Consider the following 22,833-nt stretch of genomic DNA (forward strand, 5'->3'; position numbering starts at 1 on the left):
TCAAACAGCTCTTACTTTCAGAAGGTTCTTCCTGATATTTAGTTGGAATGTTCTTTCTTGTAACTTGAAGCCATTCGTTCATGTCATACCCTCTGGAACAGGAGAAAACAAGTCTGCTCCATCTTCCATGTGACAGCCCTTGAGTTATTTGAAGGTGGCTATCATATCTCCTCTCAGTCTCCTCTTTTCCAGGCTAAACATGCCCAGCTCCTTCAACCTTTCCTTTTAAGGCTTGGTTTCCAGACCTTCTGTCATCTTGGTGACCCTCCTCTGCACATCTTCCAGCTTGTCAATATGTATCTTAAATAGTGACACCCAGAACTGGACATAATATTCCAAGTGTGGTCTGACCAAGGCATAATAAAGTGATAATATTACTTCCCTTGATCAGGACACTATATTTCTGTTGATGCAGCCTAATCCCAACCCTACTATCCAGTATAAAGATTTACCGGTAATTCTCTTTCTACTGGTAGCCTCACATTTAGTGATAGCATATCACTGGAAATCCTGGATGGAGGCATAATTCAATAAAATTTGGGATGTAGCTAGTTCAGGATAACTAGCTGGACTTAGGAGAGTTGCAAATGGTGTTATAAAGGGAAATACCTTTGATGAAACCTGGTCTCCCCTTTTTTATATGTAAGGGGAAAAGAAAGTGAAGCTCTTCCATCAGCCTCACAAACCTGTCTTTGGAGAACCTATATGGACTGCCAATGTTTTAAGTGTTAGGATTTTTATCTATCCGAGCTGCTCCAGCGAGGGGTACTATGATTTGTGTACATCATGTGAGTGTCTGAGAGACCGTGAGAAAGGAAGTCTGTCTTATCTCTTCCTCCTGAGTACCGGTACTGTTGGAAGTTAGTTTCACTTCTTCTTTTTTAAAGTTTGTCCCTATAGTTGTTGTTGTTGTTTTTTTATTAAAGATTTTCTTGATTTACAAAAGTATGTGCAATGTCTCTTGTAGCATTTTTACAGGTGAGTTTCATTTGTTGAGACATTGGGAAGAAAAGGGGAAAAGAGGTAGATGGGGGGGATGGGGGGTGGGGTCGGGTGACGATGTTTCTATTTTATTTAATGTATGGGGGGGGGGTTGATCACTTTTGTGTAACTACGCAGTTAAGTACTGGTGTTCAAAGAGCACAGACGTACTGATGGAGCCTCTGTATATAAGACTGTAAATAAAGTAGTTTTAGAACTACAAATGAGTCTTTCTTCTGCTACGATATGCCAGAAGTCTGGCCTGCTCTTTTCAGAGGAGAAGAGTCGTTTATCACCTGCTGCTCTGGACTGAAGGAGAATAATAATAATAATGATAATGATAATGATAATGATAATGATAATGATAATGATAATGATAATGATAATGATAATGATAATGATAATAATAATAATATATTTATAACCCAGCCACTCTGGGCGGCTTCCAACCGAATATTAAAAACAGTGCAGCATCAGACATTAAAAACTTCCCTAAACAGGGCCGCCTTCAGTTGTCTTCTAAAAGTAAAAGCGTTACTTATTGCCTTGACATCTGCTTTACAGCCAGAGAGAGCCACCGGGAATGCTCCGGAGACATGGGAAGTTTGTAGCCTTCCCAGGGCATTTTCCAACATTAAGATCATGTAAAATAACACCATAAACTTAATGCTATGTTCTTTTCTTTCCAGTGTCTGTATTGCATAATAAATATTATTTTTTAAAAAGAACTAAGTTCAATAGGATTTGCTCCCTGGTGTGTTCCTGATCATTCTCAAAGTTTCTGTTGTTTGGCTGTTGTTGTTGTTGTTGTTGTGTCTTTTTCCCCTAACAAGGACTCAAGGCAGCTCACAGCTACAATTTTATTCTGTTCCATTTACAGTATCTGTTGAAGGTGTTCCACATGATACCTTCCCTCACACATTTTTTCTTTTCAACAATCTTGTGAGGTAGATTTGGCGGAGAGGTTACAATACAATATACTTTATTCGACCGATAGACAGAAAGAAAAAACATTTCTCAATACAAATATAAAAATATAAAACTGAAGGCATCAGAGGGATAAATAAATGAAGTATGACCGCGCTACTGAACCTCCTACAGGTAACCCACATCAAGGCATTCGATTATACATTTCCGACACTTGAGCGCCAGGAAGAGGAATTTAGCCACCGAGAAGGGTATTTTCCCAGTGGGGTTGTTTAGCAAATATGGTGCCTGCCATTCTCTTAGTCGGGAACTAAACTGAGATAAATATGGGGTTATAAGATATTGCCTTAAATCATTATAAAAGGGACAACTCAGTTAAATGTGTTCTGTGGATTCTACCTCACCTAAGGCACAATGGCACATTCTCTGACCGTATGGGACTCCTCCAAATCTTCCCCTCAAAACCGCCGAATCAAGAACATTCAGTCTGGCCACAGTAAGTAGTCTGCGGTATTCCATGTAGTGGATATCCACCAGGTAATGGGCTGGTGCAGCCCGATACACCTGCTCCCCTAAAAACATCCCAGATTTCACGCGGGCTATGTCCTCCTGTCTGGCGATATCCCCCAATCTCTGAGCGATCACCGCTTCAGCGCAGCTATACGTCATGGCCTCAATATGAAGGGAGGACTGATCACACTTCTACACTTCCTCTACCACTTCCCCTTCCCTGGCGGAGAGGTTGTAAGTGGCTCAAGGTGGCAGATGTATATGTATATATGACGCATATGTGGGTGGGAGATCAAACATGGGAGAAGCTTCCTGGTGTAGAACAGAACGTACCAATGTTCATCTGAGAAATGTTGGAGGGTATGCCATGGGACTAGACGGGCTTTTGGTCTGAGCTAGCAGGCCTTTTCTTACATTTGTGAAGAAGATGCTGGGCTTGAAGAACCATAATGATGTAAAAGAGGCCAGCTGGATGAGTTATAGATTATTGTTACCTTGGGTAAACTATTTCTTCCAAGCTACTCTCTCCTGACGAGAGAGAAAGAGAGAGAGGGAGAGAGAGAGAGAGACCCTGTCATTAACTTGATGCTGCCTTGACAGCTAAGTTGTAAATGATAAAGATCAAGTCAATACAGCATCATTTTGTCACTTGTCTCGTCTTTCTCTCTTTCACACATGCACACACACACACAAACACAAGACAGGCTGCTGATGCACTGATTTGTGGAAATTAATATTAATCATTTTAGATTTCGGGCAGGACAGGTTTCTTACCAGTATAATTAGAGTGCTCATTCCCTTAATCGGGGTTCTGATCTCTCAAAATTAGTTTGACAGAAACAAGCAAATTAAACAGCAGGTATGTCACCATGTTTAAGCTCCAGGGCACCCCCAAACACATGGATTGTCTAGGTTTGATTTTGTTTTGCTGAGAATGGGAAAAGGAAATGAATGAAGAGGCAAGGTATTTTGTGTGTGTGCTTTGTCCCCCAGAAGATGTGCCCCTCAAGATCTCCCACCCACACAATTCAAACTGGGGTTGTTTGTTTGTTTGTTTGTTTGTTTGTTTTAAAAAGATGAATCCCTTCTAGGTATGGGAGAGAAAATTGGCACAGATCACATTTAAAGGGAAGCCTACCTAAATCACATTGCTGAAACAATCAGCAAAGCATACTCCGAAATTTGCACTTCTCTGAATTTTGCAGTGCTGTTCTCCAGCTAAGTAATGCATACAAAATTACCATCATCAAACAACTGGCATCACACATACAAAATTAGAAATACCTGTAAAATGCGGGTGAATGCTTACATTCCTGAAAAAAAATAACATGCAAACATGCATTAGACAAAGGAAAATATAAAGACTGGGGAAAACACTATTTTGTATATTGTATGTAAGTTCAGAGCAATGTGCATTAAAATGCTGATGAATTTTCCTGAAGGTGCTTTTTAAAAAATAATAATGATGATGATAATGATGATAATTAATAATAATAATTTCACAACTTTATATAGAAATTTGGATAACAGAACTTAGCATTGGATAAAGGAGAGACTGAAATGGATAGCTTCACTTATCCCTAGAACCAATGAAGAGATACCAAGGGTAGACCCAGTGAAATTGAGGCATTTGTGTCTTTAATGGCACATGCCAAATATTATAAGGCGAACATAAAGCATAGAGCTGGAGAGAAGCCTGGCTATTTCAATTATTTCAATTATATTTTTGTATGTTTTATTTGCATGTGTGTCAATGGGTCTTTACTCTCCTCCTGCCACAAATGCCAGTCTGGGTAAGCCAGCCAAGCAAGGGGCCCTTAGGCAGACTGCTCCCACAGTGTCAAAGTTTCAAAGAAAATGTTTATAGAAATATAGGAAGCTGCCTTAGATCAAGTCAGGCCATTGGTTCTAGGCGAAGCCATTGGTTCTAGCTCGTATTGTCTATGCTGATTGGCAGTGGTGACCCAGGGTTCCGTATGGTGGTTTCTCTCAGCACTACCTGGAAAAGTTAGGGGTTGAATCTGAGAGCTTCTGCGTTCAAAGGATGTACTTGGCATTGGTGCTGGAAGATAGAACCAAATAGGGAGAGTTCCCCACCCCTGGTCTACACTGACCGAGGGCAACTGTCCAGGATTTCAGAATGGACATTCCCATCCCTACCTGGAGATGCCAGGGATTGAACCCGGCAACCTTCTGCATACAGAGCAGGTGCTCTGCCACTGAACTATGACACCTGGAATGGTGGAACACCAATGTTGATTGATGAAGATACATAATCATTTCATAACATTCCCCAGGAGGATCAGATGATGGGCGGGAAAAGGAAAAAGTGTACTAGAAATGCCCATAAGCCATTCTGGGAGTGAGTGGGGGGGGGGGGAAGAACACTGACAAGTTGTTAATTATTTCCCTCACATGTTGTGAGTAATAGCATTAACGAGATCTCATGATGCATAAAAAGAAATTAGTTTGCCGCTGATTAAAGCCTCTGAGCGTCACGGGGCGTTTCCTAACTGACACTGCTTCTGGAAAAATTGTATAAAAGCTCATGCCATTCCAGGTTCTCTCTACAGCTTCACCTGACAAACCTTCTCATTCATCTCCAGCTCCTCCAAGAGACAGGTAAGTCATCCTTAAGGGAAGGGCTGTAGCTCTGGGGCAGAGCATCTGCTGTGCAGGCAGAAGGTTCCCAGTTCAATCCCTGGCATCTCCAAGGTAGGGATGGGAATGCCAGCCTTTCGGAAACCTCAGTGAGGGGTATAACTCAATGGTAGATAATTTGATTTTCAGGCAGATGGAACAGGGGCATCTTCTGAGTTTCCATTCCTACCCTAGACTATTTTAGGGGAGGTGCCAATGACATCCTGAGTCCAGTTAATACAACTTAAATGAAGCTTTTGCATAGTGTCTAACTCCATTCTATGCCATGTTTTCACCACTACACTCACTGAAAGAACCTCAATAAATAGTCTGAACCTTGTATATGTTGCAAGGTTTAAGAAGAGCTGCTGTTTGATCAGGCAAATGGCCCATCTAGATTGGGATCCTGTTCCCACACAAGCCAATCAGATGCCTGTTGAAAACCCACCCGTAAGACCCACATGCAATGGCAATCTCCCCTTCTGCAGTTGCCAGCAACTGGTATGCAGAAGCATGCTGCTTGTAACTGGTGAGGCAGAGCATAACCATCATGGAATTGGCCATTAGATCATTTGGTCAGAACTCCCTGCACCAGTGTTTCAACCTTGAGTCCATAGGTGTTGTTGAACTAAAATAATGTCCCTACCGCTTTTCCTGGTCCTTCAGATATGGGGGGGGGGGGAAATGAAGATGCTCATTATATGGTTTGGTCTTTCCCTCTCTTGATATACTGTGTCACTGGGAATACATAGGGCTGTATTCCATGTTTCTCCATGTATTCAAAGTTTTTTTTCCCCCATGAGACCCATTTAAATCAATGGACATGTCTACTCAGATTGGTAGTTGGATGCAACCCATAGTTTTCATTGCTTGTTTCTTGGATATGATGTTACATATGTGCCTGCCTATGTCTTTCCAGACTCAACCATGGCTTCCTGTGGACCATCCTGCGCTGTCCCATCTTGTGCTTCCACCCCAGTCGTTGGTTTTGGATCAGCCGGTCTTGGTGGCTTTGGCGGTGGCCTTGGCGGTGGCCTTGGCGGTGGATTTGGCTATGGTTCTGGCTATGGCTTTGGCTCCGGTGCCCTGGTTGGATCCGGCGTCCCTTCTGCTAGCCTTGGTATTCTTTCTGGAGTCCAGCCTTCATGCGTCAACCAGATCCCACCAGCAGAGGTCGTGATCCAGCCACCCGCCTCCATCGTGACCATCCCAGGACCCATCCTCTCTGCCAGTTGCGAGCCTGTGTCTGTCGGAGGCAACACCCCATGTGCTGCTGGTGGTTATGGATCCGGATTTGGCAGCGGATTTGGCAGTGGATTTGGCAGAGGTCTCTATGGTGGTGCCGGTCTTCTGGGGTCTAGCTCTGGTGCTTTGGGGGGCCGTGGCCGTTATGGGTTTGTGGGGCGCAGAGGCAGCATCTGCTATACCCCCTGCTAAGCTCTCACGGTCTGTCAGCAAGGAGGAAAGAAAATGAGATCTGGGATGGACTATTTAGGTCTTATTTTAGATATGCTGAGCACCCTAACTCCCTAGGCAATCCCAAGGGAAGCTGGGAGAGTGTTCTGCATCCCTTGTAATCAGGCCCATCTAGAACATGCAGCTGTTTCCAGTTTAATTTTACTTTACTTTCCCCTGCTTGTTATGTTCCTTTATGATATTTATTTGCCTATATCTCTTTAAAACACACCAAATCCCATCAGGAAGAAAAGCACAAGATCCATTCACTATGTCCATGAAATTAGCACCCAAGTGTAAATATGTGTAATTGGGACTTAAAGTAAAGGAAGGTGGAAAGAATGTTCTATAAATGTGGAACCCCCTACTCTTCCTCCAGCCTGAAAAAAATAATTCTAAAGGAGAAGCTGTTCACTGAAATGTGTTCTTTTTTGCTTTATTATCTTCCAGTATTCTTAGTATTCAATTGAATACTTTTACTGTTTGAAATTCCCAATAAAGCTTTTTCTGCATCATAGCACCAACTTTCTGGTTTTGTTTTCTGTGGCAGCACAATGCTATACATGTCTACCAATAAATAAGTTCCTTTTAATGCAACTTACTCAAAAGTAAGCCGGTTCAGGATCACAACCATAAGACCATAAGACTGGAGGAGGTGAGAGAGATATCATGGGTGTACCGGCAGAGAATATTGATAAGGCATAGAACCAAGAAATCAAGAGAGGGTTATCACTGTTGTTTTAAGATGCTCAGCAATAGGGGGGACTTCACATTTGGCTTAAAGGTAAAGGGACCCCTGACCATTAGGTCCAGTTGCGGACGACTCTGGGATTGTGGCACTCATCTCGCTTTATTGGCCAAGGGAGCCGGCGTACAGCTTCCATGTCATGTGGCCAGCATGACTAAGCCACTTCTGGCAAACCAGAGCAGCACACGGAAACACTGTTTATCTTCCCGCCAGAGTGGTACCTATATCTACTTGCACTTTGATGAGCTTTCGAACTGTTAGGTTGGCAGGAGCTGGGACCGAGCAACGGGAGCTCACTTCGTCGCGGGGATTCGGACGAAGCCCGAGAGGGTCAGTGGTTTAGACTACAGAACCACCCGCGTCCCTCAAATTTGGATTAGAGGAACACTTAAAAAACATTCCATTCATTTCTTAGATTCTGTATATCAAATTGATTTACTGATACCAAATATCTATAAAAATTGACCACTGGTTTTTTTTAGTCTCAAAGTATTTAACCAAATCTTCTAATACCTCTGGTGTCTTTGATGCTGGGAAGGCTGCCCATGGCCTGAGAGAAGAGCAATAGAAGAGAAGATATGGCAGAGGTTTCCATGGTGTTACAGATCTTCTGGGTTTTTTTTAAAAAAATACTCAATTTATTAATTTTATAATGACAAAAAAAGAGAAAAAAAACACACATCACAAACAAATCATATATCTTAACTCAATTGACTTTCCTCCACTCCCCCTCTTGGTTCCCTTGTTTTATGCTTATTTATGCACATCCATATAACCTTATGGGGACCCAGGTGGCGCTGTGGTTAAACCACTGAGCCTAGGGCTTGCTGATCAGAAGGTCGGCGGTTCGAATCCCTGTGACGGAGTGAGCTCCCGTTGCTTGGTCCCAGCTCCTGCCAACCTAGCAGTTCGAAAGCATGTCAAAATGCAAGTAGATAAATAGGAACTGCCACAGCGGGAAGGTAAACGGCGTCCAGAAGCGGCTTTGTCATGCTGGCCACATGACCTGGAAGCTGTACGCCGGCTCCCTCGGCCAATAATGCGAGATGAGCGCACAACCCCAGAGTCGGTCACGACTGGACCTAATGGTCAGGGGTCCCTTTACCTTTACCTTATATAACCTTATACAGTGGTACCTCGGATTACAAACGCTTTGGGTTACAAACACTTTGGGTTACAAACTCTGCTAACCCGGACATAGTACCTCAGGTTGAGAACTTTGCCCCAGGATGAGAACAGAAACCGTGTGGTGTCAGTGTGGCAGCAGCAGGAGACCCCATTAGCTAAAGTGGTACCTCAGGTTAAGAACGGTTTCGGGATAAGAACGGACTTCTGGAACAAATTAAGTTCATAACCCGAGGTACCACTGTATTCTTAACAATCCAATGTTAAAACCTTGTTCATCTTAATACAAGTGATTTTTGTAAGTTTTGCTGATGGGGAAATCTATACAAAACACTTGAAAAATATGCATTGAACATTTCCCTTTTTTTAATATAATGGCTTCCGTTTTTTTAACAAAAATAATTTTCAACATTGTTTTCAAGTCTTTATATGTCATTTCCCAGGCCACATATAGTAGCCTTTCATACAATTTGCCCTCCCTTCCAGTTTCATCTTCATCACAGACAGAGCCTCCCAAATTAATTCACACAGGGTGCCATTTTTATCTTGGACTACCCTTACTTTCCCTTGCATTTTCCTGGAACCTCACTTCTCTACTATTCCCACCTTAGTGGTTTGTACACAGCGCCGACGCTAGGGCTTTTTGCGCCCTAGGCAAAATCACCTTCTGGCGCCACCCCCGGCACATGCGCCATGACACGTGCGATGCACGTCATGACGCGTGCACAACGCCGCTGACGCCCCAGCGTCCCCTCCATAGGCGGGAGGGCGATGAGCTCTCATTTTTGCTCGCGCGCTTCCCGCCTATGGAGGGGATGCTGTGAGCTTTTCAGCGCTGGCGGCAGCGAGTGAGTGGCGGCGGAGGCAGCAACAGCACCCCTAGCTGAAGGCTTCAGCTACGGGTGCTGCCGCCGCCACCGCTCGCTCCTTGCTCCTCTATAGGCGGGAGGAGCGCGAGCACGCGCCGTGAGAGGGCGGTGGCGGTACGGGGGTTTTGTGCCCCTTCCATTTACACGCTCTAGGCAAGTGCCTAGTTCGCCTAAATGGACGCACCGGCCCTGTTTGTACATTACCCTCTTTAAATTGTCCCACCGCCTCTGAAAGTAAATTAGCTGGTTTTTTTTCCAAATTTGAGAAACTGCATTATGAACATTTTCCTTTATCTGATCAAACAATTCTCTTTTAAATTCTAAAAACAAATCATGTAATCCAGATCTTATGTTCTCTTGTCTTATGGCATTGCTGGCTTGTTTTAACATTGGCATTTGTTCTTCTGCCATTTCTAAACTGGTATGAAGGGGGTCAGTTCTCTCCCTGTTCCCCAGCTTCCTCTACATGGTTAAATTTCAAAACAAAGAGTCCTTTTCCACCAAAGGAAAGTGTTACTTTTAACTTTATCAGTTCTTTGTCAAGGTCATTTCGCTAGACTCAGTAGAGAAAACCTGTACTTCTACCCTCTTTCCTCCCCTCCTCCCATATTGCTCACAGGTACAAAATTTGACAATTATATATTCAAATCCATTCACACCAAAGTAATTTTTAGTATCCAATATAAATAAAACTATAATATTGATGTTTTTATTTTAAATCCGATTTAGTCCAATATTAGCTATGGGTATTGTAGTCCTCTTCTTTCAATCTTGATTTTTAACCAGCTGGTGCCTTTTAATAAAAAAAAGTCCACAATTCTAACTCCATTAGGTTTGGTATCTTCAGCACTCTGAAAAGTCCAAAGGTGAAAAGAAATTCAGAGAGTCAGTCCTCTCTTTCTTCCAGAGAATAAAATTATAGTATTCTTCCATTAAATAACATTGTAATCCTCCTCAGGTTTAACCTTCAATTTCAGTCAAGTTCATTAGCGCCATAAGATAAGTTCAAGTTCAAATTGAATTCAAGTTCATTTGTTTTTGTTTTTAAATAAAAATAAAAAATTGAGATTGGTACAGTGGTACCTCAACTTACGAACGACTCAACAATTGAATTTTTCGACTTATGAATGGGCGTAATGGCCACACGCTTACGAATGTCTCGACATCCAGGAAAAACCTGCGGCGGTTTTAGATAGGGATTTTTCGACGTACGGATTTTTAGATGGGGTTGCTTTGACTTAGAATTTTTTCCATTTCCAGTGCATTCCTATGGGAAATCGCGTTTCTAATTGTGTTTTTCGACTTGCGAATTTTTCGACTTACAAAGGTGCCTTCGGAACGGATTAAATTCGTAAGTTGAGGCACCACTGTATAAACGAAAACTGTGTAAAACTTTTTGGACCTTATTGTTCATTAGATAACTTGTCTCTCAAAGTAAACTTCATCAGCACTTTCACTTGTATGGATTTTATGCTCGAAGACCCAAAAAGGGGAGTAGACTTCCTTTCCCCCCTTCCGCTTTGCTGAATTAAATGAATCAAAATAAACCGATCCTCCTCCTCACCTTTCAATCGGCTCAATGTACTGGAAAGGTAACCACTCGTGGCTGGATCAGAGGCTTTGCTCTACGGAGCTGTGTTGGTGCCTAGCTCACCTGAGCGCTTGGCTCTCCTCCCCCCCCCCACTTTCTGCGCCCGCCGTTACAGAGACAGGGACCGGAAATGGCAAGGTGCTGCCAGTGAGCAGCAGGACCCCAAGACACCCCAATACTCCTCTTGGGGCTTTTGAGGGAGACACATCGCCCTTGCGCTCTTCTACTCATCCTATCCTATATAATAATGTCCAAGTTGTCCCTGCGTCCAAGCTGTCCCGTGTGTCCCTGGGTCACTGCGCATGTGCCCCAGGGATACAGGGATTGGACAGCAGAGACTGCGCGTGCGCACTCTCCCCCCCCCCTGTGCCTCCTCCAACCGCCGCTCCCGCCGGACACCGCCTCACTGCAGGGCACGTCAGGGAAGCGAGGGTGGAGGCCGGCGAAAGCCTCCTCACAACCCTCCCTGGCCGTGAGGAGCGGCGGTTGGAGGAGGCAGGGGGGAGAGTGCGCGCGTCCTTCCTGTCGGCGGCTGGGGGAGAGGAACGGAGGAGGAGAACGCGGCGCTTTCTCCTCCTCCGTTCCTGTCCCCCTGCCGCCGACAGCAAGGACAGGTCCCAGGGTTCGGAGAAGCGCTGCGCAAGCGCTTCTCCGAACCCTGGGATGTCTTCTTCCTGTCGGCGGCTGCGGGAGAGGAATGGAGGAGGAGAACGCAGCACTTTCTCCTCCTCCGTTCCTGTCTCCCTGCCGCCGACAGCAAGGACAGGTCCCAGAGTTCGGAGAAGTGCTGTGCAAGCGCTTCTCCGAACCCTGGGATGTCTGCTTCCTGTCGGCGGCTGCGGGACAGGAACGGAGGAGGAGAACGCAGCACTTTGTCCTCCTCCGTTCCTGTCCCCCTGCCACCGACAGCAAGGACAGGTCCCAGGGTTCGGAGAAGCGCTGCGCAAGCGCTTCTCCGAACCCCAGGATTCTAGCGCCCGTTATTGAACGGGCTGAAAACCACTAGTTAAGCAATAATTTAATGCATTAGATTGATTTACAGATGTGCATAGCTCTAGCAAATTATGTCCAAAGTAGTTAAATGCTACAGACTCGCACTGAGGATCTATACAACTAAATATCGTATGTTTTCTGGAAAGGTGTAATAGGCGTTTAGGTGACGGATGCTGTGAAAAGAGTGCATGAGAGGACTTGTACAATGTTATGCCAATCTAGAAAGACAATTCCTAGGCTCCAAAAAGACTCGTATATGGGCCCATATATTGTTGTGTATTTATTTACCATTGTCTCGATTTGATTTCTTATACCTAATGTTGCTTTTTATGCTCCCAAACTACCCCAGGCAGCAGCTGGTGGTTCTGCAACAGCAATCTACCGTGTTTCTCCAAAAATAAGACACCGTCTTATATTTATTTTTCCTTAAAAAACAACAAAAAAACAACACGGTGGCTTATTTTCAGGGGATGTCTTTTTTATTAAGTATCACTAAGCCTATCACTAAGGGGACCCAGGTGGCGCTGTGGTTAAACCACAGAGCCTAGGGCTTGCTGATCAGAAGGTCGGTGGTTCGAATCCCTGTGACGGGGTGAGTTCCCGTTGCTTGGTCCCAGCTCCTGCCAACCTAGCAGTTCGAAAGCATGTCAAAATGCAAGTAGATAAATAGGAACCGCTATAGCGGGAAGGTAAACGGCGTTTCCATGTTGCTGCTCTGGTTTGCCAGAAGCGGCTTTGTCATGCTGGCCACATGACCTGGAAGCTATACGCCGGCTCCCTCGGCCAATAATGCAAGATGAGCGCGCAACCCCAGAGTCGGTCACGGCTGGACCTAATGGTCAGGGGTCCCTTTACCTTTACCTTAAGCCTATCACTGTGGCTTATTTTGGGGGTATGGCATATTTTGGGGGTATGGCTTATTTTCGGAGAAACACGGTAGCTGACCATTTGTGGTCATACCCAACTCATTTAAACTCAGAGTATAACCATTTAAAGTTCTGACCATAAAGCTGCCATATGGGTTTGAATAATGACCGTTCCCCACATAAAAGTGGAGGCACATTTTGCGCGGTCGCCCGCAGCCCCCTGGGATCCCTGGGGCAGCCCTGGAAGTTCGTAGGCCGGCACTGCCTTCCCGGACTGGACACTGGTGGTCTCCGCCCACACAGTTACCTGTCCAACCCAGCTCAGGGAGGCGTTGCCGGGGGGATTGGCCAGGTAGGAGGAGGTAACCTTACCTTGAACACGGCTGAAGCAGAGTCATTCCTGGGAAGCAGTAGACGGCTCCAGAAGCTTTCCCACCCTCCACTCCCCAAAATAAAAAAAATAAAATAATTATTGCATTGCAGGTTATTTTCTTCCACAGGTGTACATGCACGCAGGCGCTGCTACGACAAGGCTGCTGTTGAAGGGCCGGAAAGGAATTTTCCCTGCATTGGCAGGTTTCGCCTTTCCCATAGCAATTCATAGAATCATAGAATCATAGAGTTGGAAGAGACCACAAGGGTCATCCAGTCCAACCCCCTGCCAAGCAGGAAACACTTTGGCACAACTTTGTCTTTCGTCACAACTTTGGCAGATGCAGGCCTTGGGAGGAATCCTTTAGTCATAAATATGGGGGCGTGTGGTGGTGACCCCCGCCCCCATTGCAGCGGCAATAACAGGGTTCCTGTAAATGGGGCTAAGGGGGAGGCATTGACCATACACAATAGGCTGTCATTGCCCTCCCTCTCCAACGGCTGCGATCGAAGGGGGGGCGGGCTATCTGCTTGAACATATGTTCTCCAGAGCTAGCCCAACCCCCACAGCATGCTAGATAACCCTGAAATTACCCAGATCCCCGGCTGGGGGCTGGGAAGGATAAACGCCCAATGGCTGAGCCAAGGTCTCCCTACATCCAAATTCTTAATAAAGTTGTGGCCAATTTTAATCCCATAGAACGTGGTCTTGTGTCATCATTCTGCTCGGGGGCTGCCTGGGGGGTTTGGGGGACTCCGCCTGACCATGCAATATTGGAGTCAACTCTAGGGGGAGTGTTCATGTATCATGTGCTTCTGACCATTCTATCAGCAAAAACACTTCTGCTTGCTCCCTGGAAGGATTCCAAACTCTCGACCAACCTCCACATGGTATTATGGGGGTTCTGCTGACCCTCCAGAGAAGATATGAAGGATGTGCAGTTATGAGTGGGCACAGGAGAGGGGGAGAAAAGCCTGTTGCACTAGTGGGAGTCCCAGTGCTGAATTCTGAATGCTGAGTTGTTTGAATCCAGTCCTAAGATCTTAAAAGAAAACCAAAAAACCAGTGCTATGATGCAGTGTACATTTTATTAGGAATGAAGAAGACAGCATTTCGGTGAACAACAAGCAGGTTTGAACAGGGCAAAATGCAAAAGCTCATGTGGTTGAACAGCTTATTTATTTCTGAGAGAGGCGATGTATTTAAAGAACATTATTGCGCCTCTCCTTTACAGAAGGTCCCCAGTTACCCAGAAGTTCCGGTGCAACTGAGTGTGCTAATTTCATCGACAGAGAGAATAATTCCTGTGCTCTTTACTCTGCCATAGGAACATATGCCCCGAAGAGCTGTAGGCAAATAAATAAATAAACATCAGAGAGGAACATAAATAGTGGGGGCAAGTTTAGATAGCAAAGAGATGCATGAAAAACCTAGCTGGGCCTGATTCCCAGGGATGCTGAACATTTCCACAGCTCCCATTGGGACTGACTGGGAATGGGGTGCTCATCATAGATAAACTCAGGTGTAGCTGTTCTGCTGTTTATCTGGATCTGACTTCTTCTCGCTTCTCTTGATAGTCCATGTGACCTTACCAGGGGTTGTAACAGATGCTTCCTCTGTCTCCAACGAATCCATAGCGACTCCCAACTCCAAAACGAGATCCTCTAAGAGCACCAGCCCCAAGAGCACCAGCTCCGAGAGCACCAGCTCCAAGGAGCCCACTGCCCAAACCACCAGGGGAGCATGGAGCGTTTCCTCCCACGGCCACGGGCTCACAGCTAGCCGAGAGGATGGGTCCTGGGATGGTCACGATGGAGGCGGGTGGCTGGATCACGACCTCTGCTGGTGGAATCTGGTTGATGCATGAAGGGGCGACACCAGAAAGAATACCAAGGTTAGCAGAAGGGATGCCGGATCCAACCAGGGCACCGGAGCCATAGCCGTAGGTGTCGCCAAGGCCAAGGCCACCGAGACCACCAATGCCTCCAAGACCGGCCGATCCAAAACCAACGACTGGCGTGGAAGCGCAAGATGGGACAGCACAGGATGGTCCACAGGATGCCATGGCTGAGTGATGGAGGTGAGTCTGAAAGGACACAGGAAGGAGCAGAAACATTATTATAGGTAAGAAGTGCTACTATGCATTAAAGCCTAAGTTAGGTTACCCAATAGCCCATCTAGTCCAGCATTATCTTCTCACTGTGGTCTTCCTGATGTGGCAATGGGAGCCTTGTAAGTAGATCACAAGCACAAAAGCACCCATCTCCCTCCATTATTCAGAAGCATTGCTGCATTTGGCCATGGAGGCACAGCATAGGTGTCATGCCTAGTGGCCATTGAAGGTCTCATAGAAGCATTGTCCACAGTCATGGAAGCAATGTCCATACAATCTGTAGGAACAATTTAAGATAAGTTCTGCTGGATAAAACCAAATTCCCTTTTGGAGCAGTTTCTTCCTTTCATGTTGGCCAAACAGATGCCTGTCCCTATAAGTGGAAGGAATGCAAGGATTGGAGGAGTGGCAGGGAGGGATGTGGGGAGAGACAGCCTGACCATGAGTGTCTGCCTAGTTACTGTATACCAGGGATAATGAACTACATCCATCTATTCTAGATGTTCCCAGAGAACAGCTCCATCCTCCATGACCATCATGACTGCTGAGTGGGGCTGATGGAAGTTGCAGCCCAATAATATATGGAGGGCCACAGCCTCAACCAAAGAATAAGGCTGCAGCTGACAAATATCTTCATGTCTGAATTCAACTTCCATTATGCAAGAAACACCCATTCTGTGGACTGAACTAGCTCCAAGAATCACCATGCCATGCATATTTGTCAAAGCAAAACAGAGAAAAAGAGTTGGATGGAGACAGATATGTCTTAGAAAAGTGACAAATGGTCTTGCAAACCCTTTCCGGAGTCAGCTCTCTTACCTGCTTTTCCAAGCAACAGAAAGCTGAGAGATGTCGGAAGCTCTGGTGGAACTGATGGAAAAGCTCTCCAAGCCATGGGTTTATATAGTCTCAGCCTCACAGGTCTGTGGTTTCAGGACACAGCGGTGTGTGTCCCCCCCCTCCCGCTGCCCAAAGTCTTAATTAGCTGCCGACAAATTGCCTCATCAGCATCACACACCAGATTACTTTAATAATAGCCGTGAAGAGTTGGAGCAATTTGTCTTTAATGAAGCTGTTGTTGGATTCTCACAGTAACTGAACTGCACATTCCAACATGTTGACCTTGCTTCTCTCCCCACTGGGATAATGTTCCACCAGCTTCATTTTAGAACAAACAAAGTAGGAAAACGTTGCAAAGAGGCCATGTGGAGGCATCACTGAACACAAGCCACTCATCAGCATAACCCAGGAAGAGCCTGGCTGGATGGATTAGGCCATTAACCAAAGGCCCACCTAGCCCCACATCCAGCTGGTATACTCGCCAGCCAGATGCTTTCAATGGGCACAGTGGCTTTGTTATCCCTCTACTGTGGGCGGCACTATACATCTGAGTACCAGTTGCTGGTAATCACAAATGAGGAGGGTGCTATTGCACTCAGGTCCTGCTCAAAAGGCCATCTGGTTCAGCCCGGACCCTGAGGTCCACCTTCGAGGGCCTTCTGGTGGTTCCCTCACTGTGAGAAGTGAGGTTGCAGCGATCCAGGCAGAGGACCTTCCCGGTAGCGTTGCCCACCCTGTGGAATGCCCTCCCATCAGTTGTCAAGGAAATAAACATCTATCTGACTTTTAGAAGACATCTGAAGGCAGCCCTGTTTAGGGAAGCTTTTAATGTTTGATGTTTTGTTGTGCTTTTAATATTCTGTTGGAAACTGCCCAGAGTGGCTGGGGAAACCCAGCCAGATGGGTGGGGTATAAATAATTAAATTATGATCATTATCCGGCTGGCCACCGTGAAATGTTGGACTAGATGGACCACTGGCCTGATCCAGCAGAAACCAAGGCTCCATCCCTGAAGCCATCTCCAAACAGGACTGAGAGAGACCCCAGCCTGAAATCACGGAGAGCTGCTGTCGTCAGTGTAGAAAAGGGGCCAACAAACTTTTTCAGCAGGGGACCAGTACACTGTCTCCTGTGGGGGGGGGCAAACTATTTTGGGGAGGGAGGGGAATGATGCAAGAGCACCATGAGCCCCAGTAGCTGCTTACCTGTGTCTTGCGAGCGGCAGGGGCTGGCAGCAGCGGAGGGATGATGAGCAGCGCGTGAAAGGGCTCCAGAGAGGGGCTGCTTAAAATGGCGGCCGCTTGAGAGCCCGTTGCTGCTGGCACCAACAAAGCCCAGCCCCCTTCCCCTCTAAGTAGGGCGGGGAGGAGCCAGGAGGAGAGAGGGAGGAGCCACCGCCACCGCCGTGGGAGGGAGAGGGAAATAATGTGTGTGTTGGCGATCCAGGCGGCTATTCCCGGACCATCTGCGGGCCAGATCCAGAAGGCAATTAGGTCTGATCCGGCCCACGAGCCTTAGTTTTCCTACCCATGGTGTAGACAAAGCAGGTTGCGGAAGGGTTAACAAGACATCCCAGGGTTGGAGAGGCGGGTCAGTTTGGATGGCCACATGTGTGATTTCTGGGTGTGCTGTTGCTGGGGAAATTTGCATGTAGCAAATGATTGATTGACAGCCTAACCCTATATATGCTTAGCGAGCAGCTTTCAGTTCCACTTTTGCTGCTCACAACGAATCTCCTGCCCACCCTCCTCTAATTTTAGGTGTTTTTGCATTGACCTTGCTGCGCCTGTCATGGGGTCGCCTGTTTTGGATCAGGGGCCTGGTAGGAATTTTGCCACTTTGCTGATTGGCTGGTGCCAGGTGTTTTTTGCCTACTACGCTGCAATAAGTCACAACTTGTAAGGTTGGTGGTTAGGCATTGGTTCGAATTAATTGGTGGAGGGGTACGGATTTTGGCTGGGCCTGCCCCTCATGGTTGCTGCTGCCTTTAGGGGTGTTCCTTTAAAGGAAAAGGAATCCTGGGGCTATACAGTAGTTCGTGTATCCCCGGTAGGGGCCAGGGCCACACATGAGCATTGGAGAGCATCTGAGGGATGAGGTCAAGGGCTTGGGCCCCTGCCCCGATCTCTCCCAGAGGGTGGTTACCTACTGGCTCCCCTACTAGGCTAGTCAGATCTGTCCCAGGCGGGGGACAGATGGCAAGAACCAATGCCTAAGCAACCACTCACATCCAGTTGTATTTAAATAAAGTTGTGACCAAATTAATGCCAAAACCTTAAACTTAAAATATTGTGTGGGGTGTGAGTTATTGGGCGGGATGTCTTGGTACCTCTGCATGCAATATTGTATAGACAATACAATAGTATGGTTTGATATAAGGCAGTTTCCAAGGCCCTGAGTGTTTGCTGAACCCTGCTTTCAAGTTAAACATTTGAGGCAGATTCCTACCGCACAGTTTTATTAATTCTCATATTGATAAGTGACAGAGACTGAAACTGAGAATGATTCAACCTACCGCTGCATCTTGCATGGCTAAGCATCCCCTACCTTTCTTTGAGGTTTCCTAGAACAACAAATCAAACAAACAAGCACAGGATATTTGCTTCCTCAGAAGCTTGGCATTTTTTTCGGAGCCATTTTCCAAGATCAAAGTGCCCATCAAAGCAAACTTCTCATAGGCTGTTCATGCCAAGAAAGAAATGCCAGGCTGAGATTTAATAAGAACATGGCTTCAAGCCTAAGCTCCTGTTATGGAGTCCCAACACTCCACCATCTTTTCTAGTGACAGGTCGGATATTACATATTACACAATAAAGGCCTAATCTCTCATAAGTGTCCATGTAGCAAATTTGTGGAGTTTAATGAACACTTCAGCCCAGCTTCCCATAACAACATGGCCCATCTAGTCCAGCAGCCTGTTCTCACAGATGTCCCTTTTGAGAAACTCTCTCTCTCCTTCTTCTAAAGGAAGAGATATATTCACAATTCTTTTTGAATATCTCAAAAAGTATATTGTTGAGCTGGGGAAAATGGGGCAAGCAAAATGATCAGGGGGCTGGAACAACTTTCCTAATGCTGATACTTTCATTGCTTGCCACTCTTTAGAACAGGCATCGGCAAACTCGGCCCTCCAGATGTTTTGGGACTACAACTCCAGTCATCCCTAGCTAAGAAGACCAGTGGTCAGGGATGATGGGAGCTGTAGTCCCAAAACATCTGGAGGGCCGAGTTTGCCGATGCCTGGTTTAGAACAAGTAACAGTGAATGAAACAATTTGGTGGAATGATGACAGAGTGGATAGAGAGGAGTTTTTCTTCCCAACCACATTCACAGCACTATGATACCACATAGTCATTGCTCCCCACCAAAGAATTCTGGGAGCTGTAGTTTCTAAAGGGTGCTGGGAGTTGCTAGGAGATCCCCTATTCCACTTCCAGAGCTCAAATTACCAATGTTCCACGAGGAGAGGGATTTTTTAAAATCAATTTTGTTAAACGTTTTCAACTTATAATACAATAAAAACCAAACAAAGGTAATATCTAAAGAGAGCAAAATAAGAAAAAGAAAAAGAGGGAGGAGGAGAGAAAAAAGAAACACACCTACACAAACACAAAATTTTATATTTTATTGGCAGATGGTGGGCAGGAAACGATGCCTTATGAGGAACGGCTTAGGGAGCTGGGTATGTTTAGCCTGGAGAAGAGAAGATTAAGGGGTGATATGATAACCATGTTCAAATATATAAAAGGATGTGATATAGAGGAGGGAGAAAGGTTGTTTTCTGCTGCTCCAGAGAAGCGGACACGGAGCAATGGATTCAAACTACAAGAAAGAAAATTCCACCTAAACATTAGGAAGAACTTCCTGACAGTAAGAGCTGTTCGGCAGTGGAATTTGCTGCCAAGGAGTGTGGTGGAGTCTCCTTCTTTGGAGGTCTTTAAGCAGAGGCTTGACAGCCATCTGTCAGGAATGCTTAGATGGTGTTTCCTGATTGGCAGGGGGTTGGACTGGATGGCCCTTGTGGTCTCTTCCAACTCTATGATTCTAGGATTCTATTATTCTGTCTTAATCTTCAATTCACAGAGATCCACGTCTTCCCAGCTCCCACTTGGGACAGCTCCCAACTTTCTCAGCCTCACACCCTGAGAAAAACCACTCTATTCTGTCTCTCCCACAGATCTGAAGAGGGATTGATTGTTACAACACCCTGAAAAGTGTAGCTTTGAATTTAGTAAAGGATGATTGAAATAGGAATATAGGAAGCTGCATTATGCTGAGTCAGACCATTGGTCCACCCAGTTCAGTGCTGTTTACACTGACTGGCAGTGCCTCTCCAGGTCTTCAGACAGGAAGACTTTCCCAGCCCTACCTGGAGATGCCAAGAATTGGGACCTCATGAATGCAAGACATTGACTGTGGAAGTGGACAGTAGGTTGAGACCGTGAATCTTTTGGAGGGATGAAGCCCAAGGTGATAAATAAGAACACATAGGAACTGTTTAAGTTAAAACAGGGGCAAGGAATCTATGGGGCTCACCTAATGTGGTTGCACTCTAACTCCCATCAGCCCTAGCCAGCACTGCCAATTATTGGGAATGATGGGAGTTTTTGTTTCAATTTCTTTCTTTCATTCATTTTATTTAGATTAGCTTGGTTTTCGTTGTATTATGTTGAAAAGTTTCAATACAAATTCTTAAAACACACACAAAATCAACAGCTCAAAATGCTATGCATGCAGGGCCGGCTCTAGGCCTGGGCTGGGTGGTGCAATGGTCCAGGGCGCCTGGCTACCAGGGGCACCAAACTCCAGGTGCTAGTGGGCAGTCAGCGCCGCCAGCCGTGCACACTCACATTGTGCACGCTGCACATTCCTGCCCAGGCCGCTGCCACCACTTGAGATCCCCCTCGATGACAGGCGACCCAGTGCCCCACTAACCAAGCCACTCCTGCCGTCCGCTGCAGGGAGGATGAGGAGGGGGGCGCGCTGCCATTTCCTGTCCACCACCTGCCGGGAAGCTCGGCTGCAGCTTTTGCTACCGCCCCTGCTGCTCGCCACCTTGCTGTGCTGTGGCATGCGCTGCTCCTCAGGTAAGAACCGCAGCCTGGCGGGTATCTTGGCTGCACACTTTTGCGCCCAGTCTGGAGACCGAGGGAACCCCGCGAGGCGGGAAAGAGCAGGCGGAAGAAAATCCCCGCACAATATTCTCGAGGGTTGGTGGAGAGAAGCCCCTCCTCGTGGCGTGGTGTAAGTTTCTAGGGGGGTGGGGTGGTGGTTTTTTTGGTTGGCAGATGGTGGGCAGGAAATGCCGGCACGCCCCCCTCCTCATCCTCCCTGCAGCGGATGGCAAAGTTGCAGCGGCAAGTGCAGAGGTGGGCGGGCGCCTCTCCTCCTCTGGGCACTTCCCAGGCGCTCGGTCCCCGTCGCCGCCACCACCGCAGCACCAATGACAACGGAGCGGCAACAGGTCTGGCGCATCGTGAGGTGCAGCTTCTTGAACGAAGTGTGTGTGCGCTCGTCCCCAAAGCAGTGTATGGCTCCGGCTTTCCGGCTGGGAAAGGGGGGTGGGTGGGGCGCCGGCGGGATCTCTGAACCACGGCGCTGGATAGGCTTAAGACGGCCCTGTATGCATGTTTTCTCACAAATAAGTCCCACTAAGACCATCAGTTGTAAATGTAGGGCATCAAGTCACTAGGCATGATGCTAAAATATTAATGAAGATTCCCAGAGAGAAGACAGAGAGAACATGAAAAGACAATCTGAGTAATTTGTTATAATAAGCTGGGGACAGCATAGTCCTTGGCCCTGACACCACTGAAACTATTAAAGTAATTTTGCACATGATGAAATCAGCAGTTCTTGAGGGCGGATCTTGAGAGCAAAGAAACGTCATTGAGCAGGGATGCCACGGATACAGTATAAAAAGCCCTCACCTGTCCAGAGTCCTCCAACAGCTTCACTGATCAGCTTCTCTTGGCTTCACTTCTCCAGGTAAGTTTCACTTGTCCAGGTCATCTTGGTAGCTTTGACCAGCTTGAATTACAAGAGCTAAGATTTGGGTAGAATGCAAAGCAGCTCAGCAATGCAACCAATGAGCCAGGCCCTGTTGGCTGTGTTCCTCAGCTATGCTCCATGTGCCAAAGGCAGTGGTGCTTCTGAATAACACTGGAGTGGCAGGAAACTTCAGGTAGAGAGTTTGCTGTTGCATTCAGGTCCTGCTTGAGAGTTTCCCAGAGTCATCAGGCTGGCCACCGTGATGACAGGGTGAAGGACTAGATGGGCCTTTAGCCTGATCCAGCAATATCTGAAGGGCCACAGCTTCTCCATACATTACTTACAGGCACTCTCACCTCTCTACATGGAAGGGTTGCCACCTCTGCTTTCTTCTTTTAGGATTATAAATACACATTTTGATGACATTTAAACAGATGTTCTGTATTGTGGTGATGGTAGGGCTCCATATCTCCCAAAACTCCTGAACATTGCAGCACTTCTTGTCTACAATTTTGCTTCTGCTCCCTTTTGTGCCCTTTCAGACTCACCTCCATCACTCAGCCATGGCCTCCTGTGGACCATCCTGTGCTGTCCCATCTTGTGCTTCCACGCCAGTCGTTGGTTTTGGATCGGCCGGTCTTGGAGGCATTGGTGGTCTCGGTGGCCTTGGTCTTGGCGACACCTACGGCTATGGCTCCGGCGCCCTGGTTGGATCTGGCATTCCTTCTGCTAGTCTTGGTATTCTTTCTGGTGTTGCCCCTTCATGCATCAACCAGATCCCACCAGCAGAGGTCGTGATCCAGCCACCAGC

At 46.6% G+C, this 22,833-nt stretch overlaps 1 protein-coding gene across 1 annotated transcript; it reads left to right on the forward strand.

Annotated features, from left to right (window-relative positions):
* Positions 1–4,952: 4,952 nt before the first annotated feature.
* LOC118079472 (uncharacterized) lies at positions 4,953–7,024 on the forward strand. Its single transcript, XM_035103659.3, has 2 exons — positions 4,953–5,040; positions 5,978–7,024. Exon 2 carries the CDS (start codon positions 5,986–5,988, stop codon positions 6,493–6,495), a length of 510 nt encoding a protein of 169 aa, XP_034959550.1. The 5' UTR covers positions 4,953–5,040; positions 5,978–5,985; the 3' UTR covers positions 6,496–7,024.
* Positions 7,025–22,833: the final 15,809 nt, after the last annotated feature.

This window comes from Zootoca vivipara, chromosome 16 (assembly GCF_965207765.1).
Source record: "Zootoca vivipara chromosome 16, rZooViv2.hap1.1, whole genome shotgun sequence".
Taxonomy (NCBI): Eukaryota; Metazoa; Chordata; class Lepidosauria; order Squamata; family Lacertidae; genus Zootoca; species Zootoca vivipara.

Bases quoted from the DNA above. Each gene is read 5' to 3' on its own strand.
- LOC118079472 (XM_035103659.3), top strand. From the start codon at position 5,986: ATGGCTTCCTGTGGACCATCCTGCGCTGTCCCATCTTGTGCTTCCACC.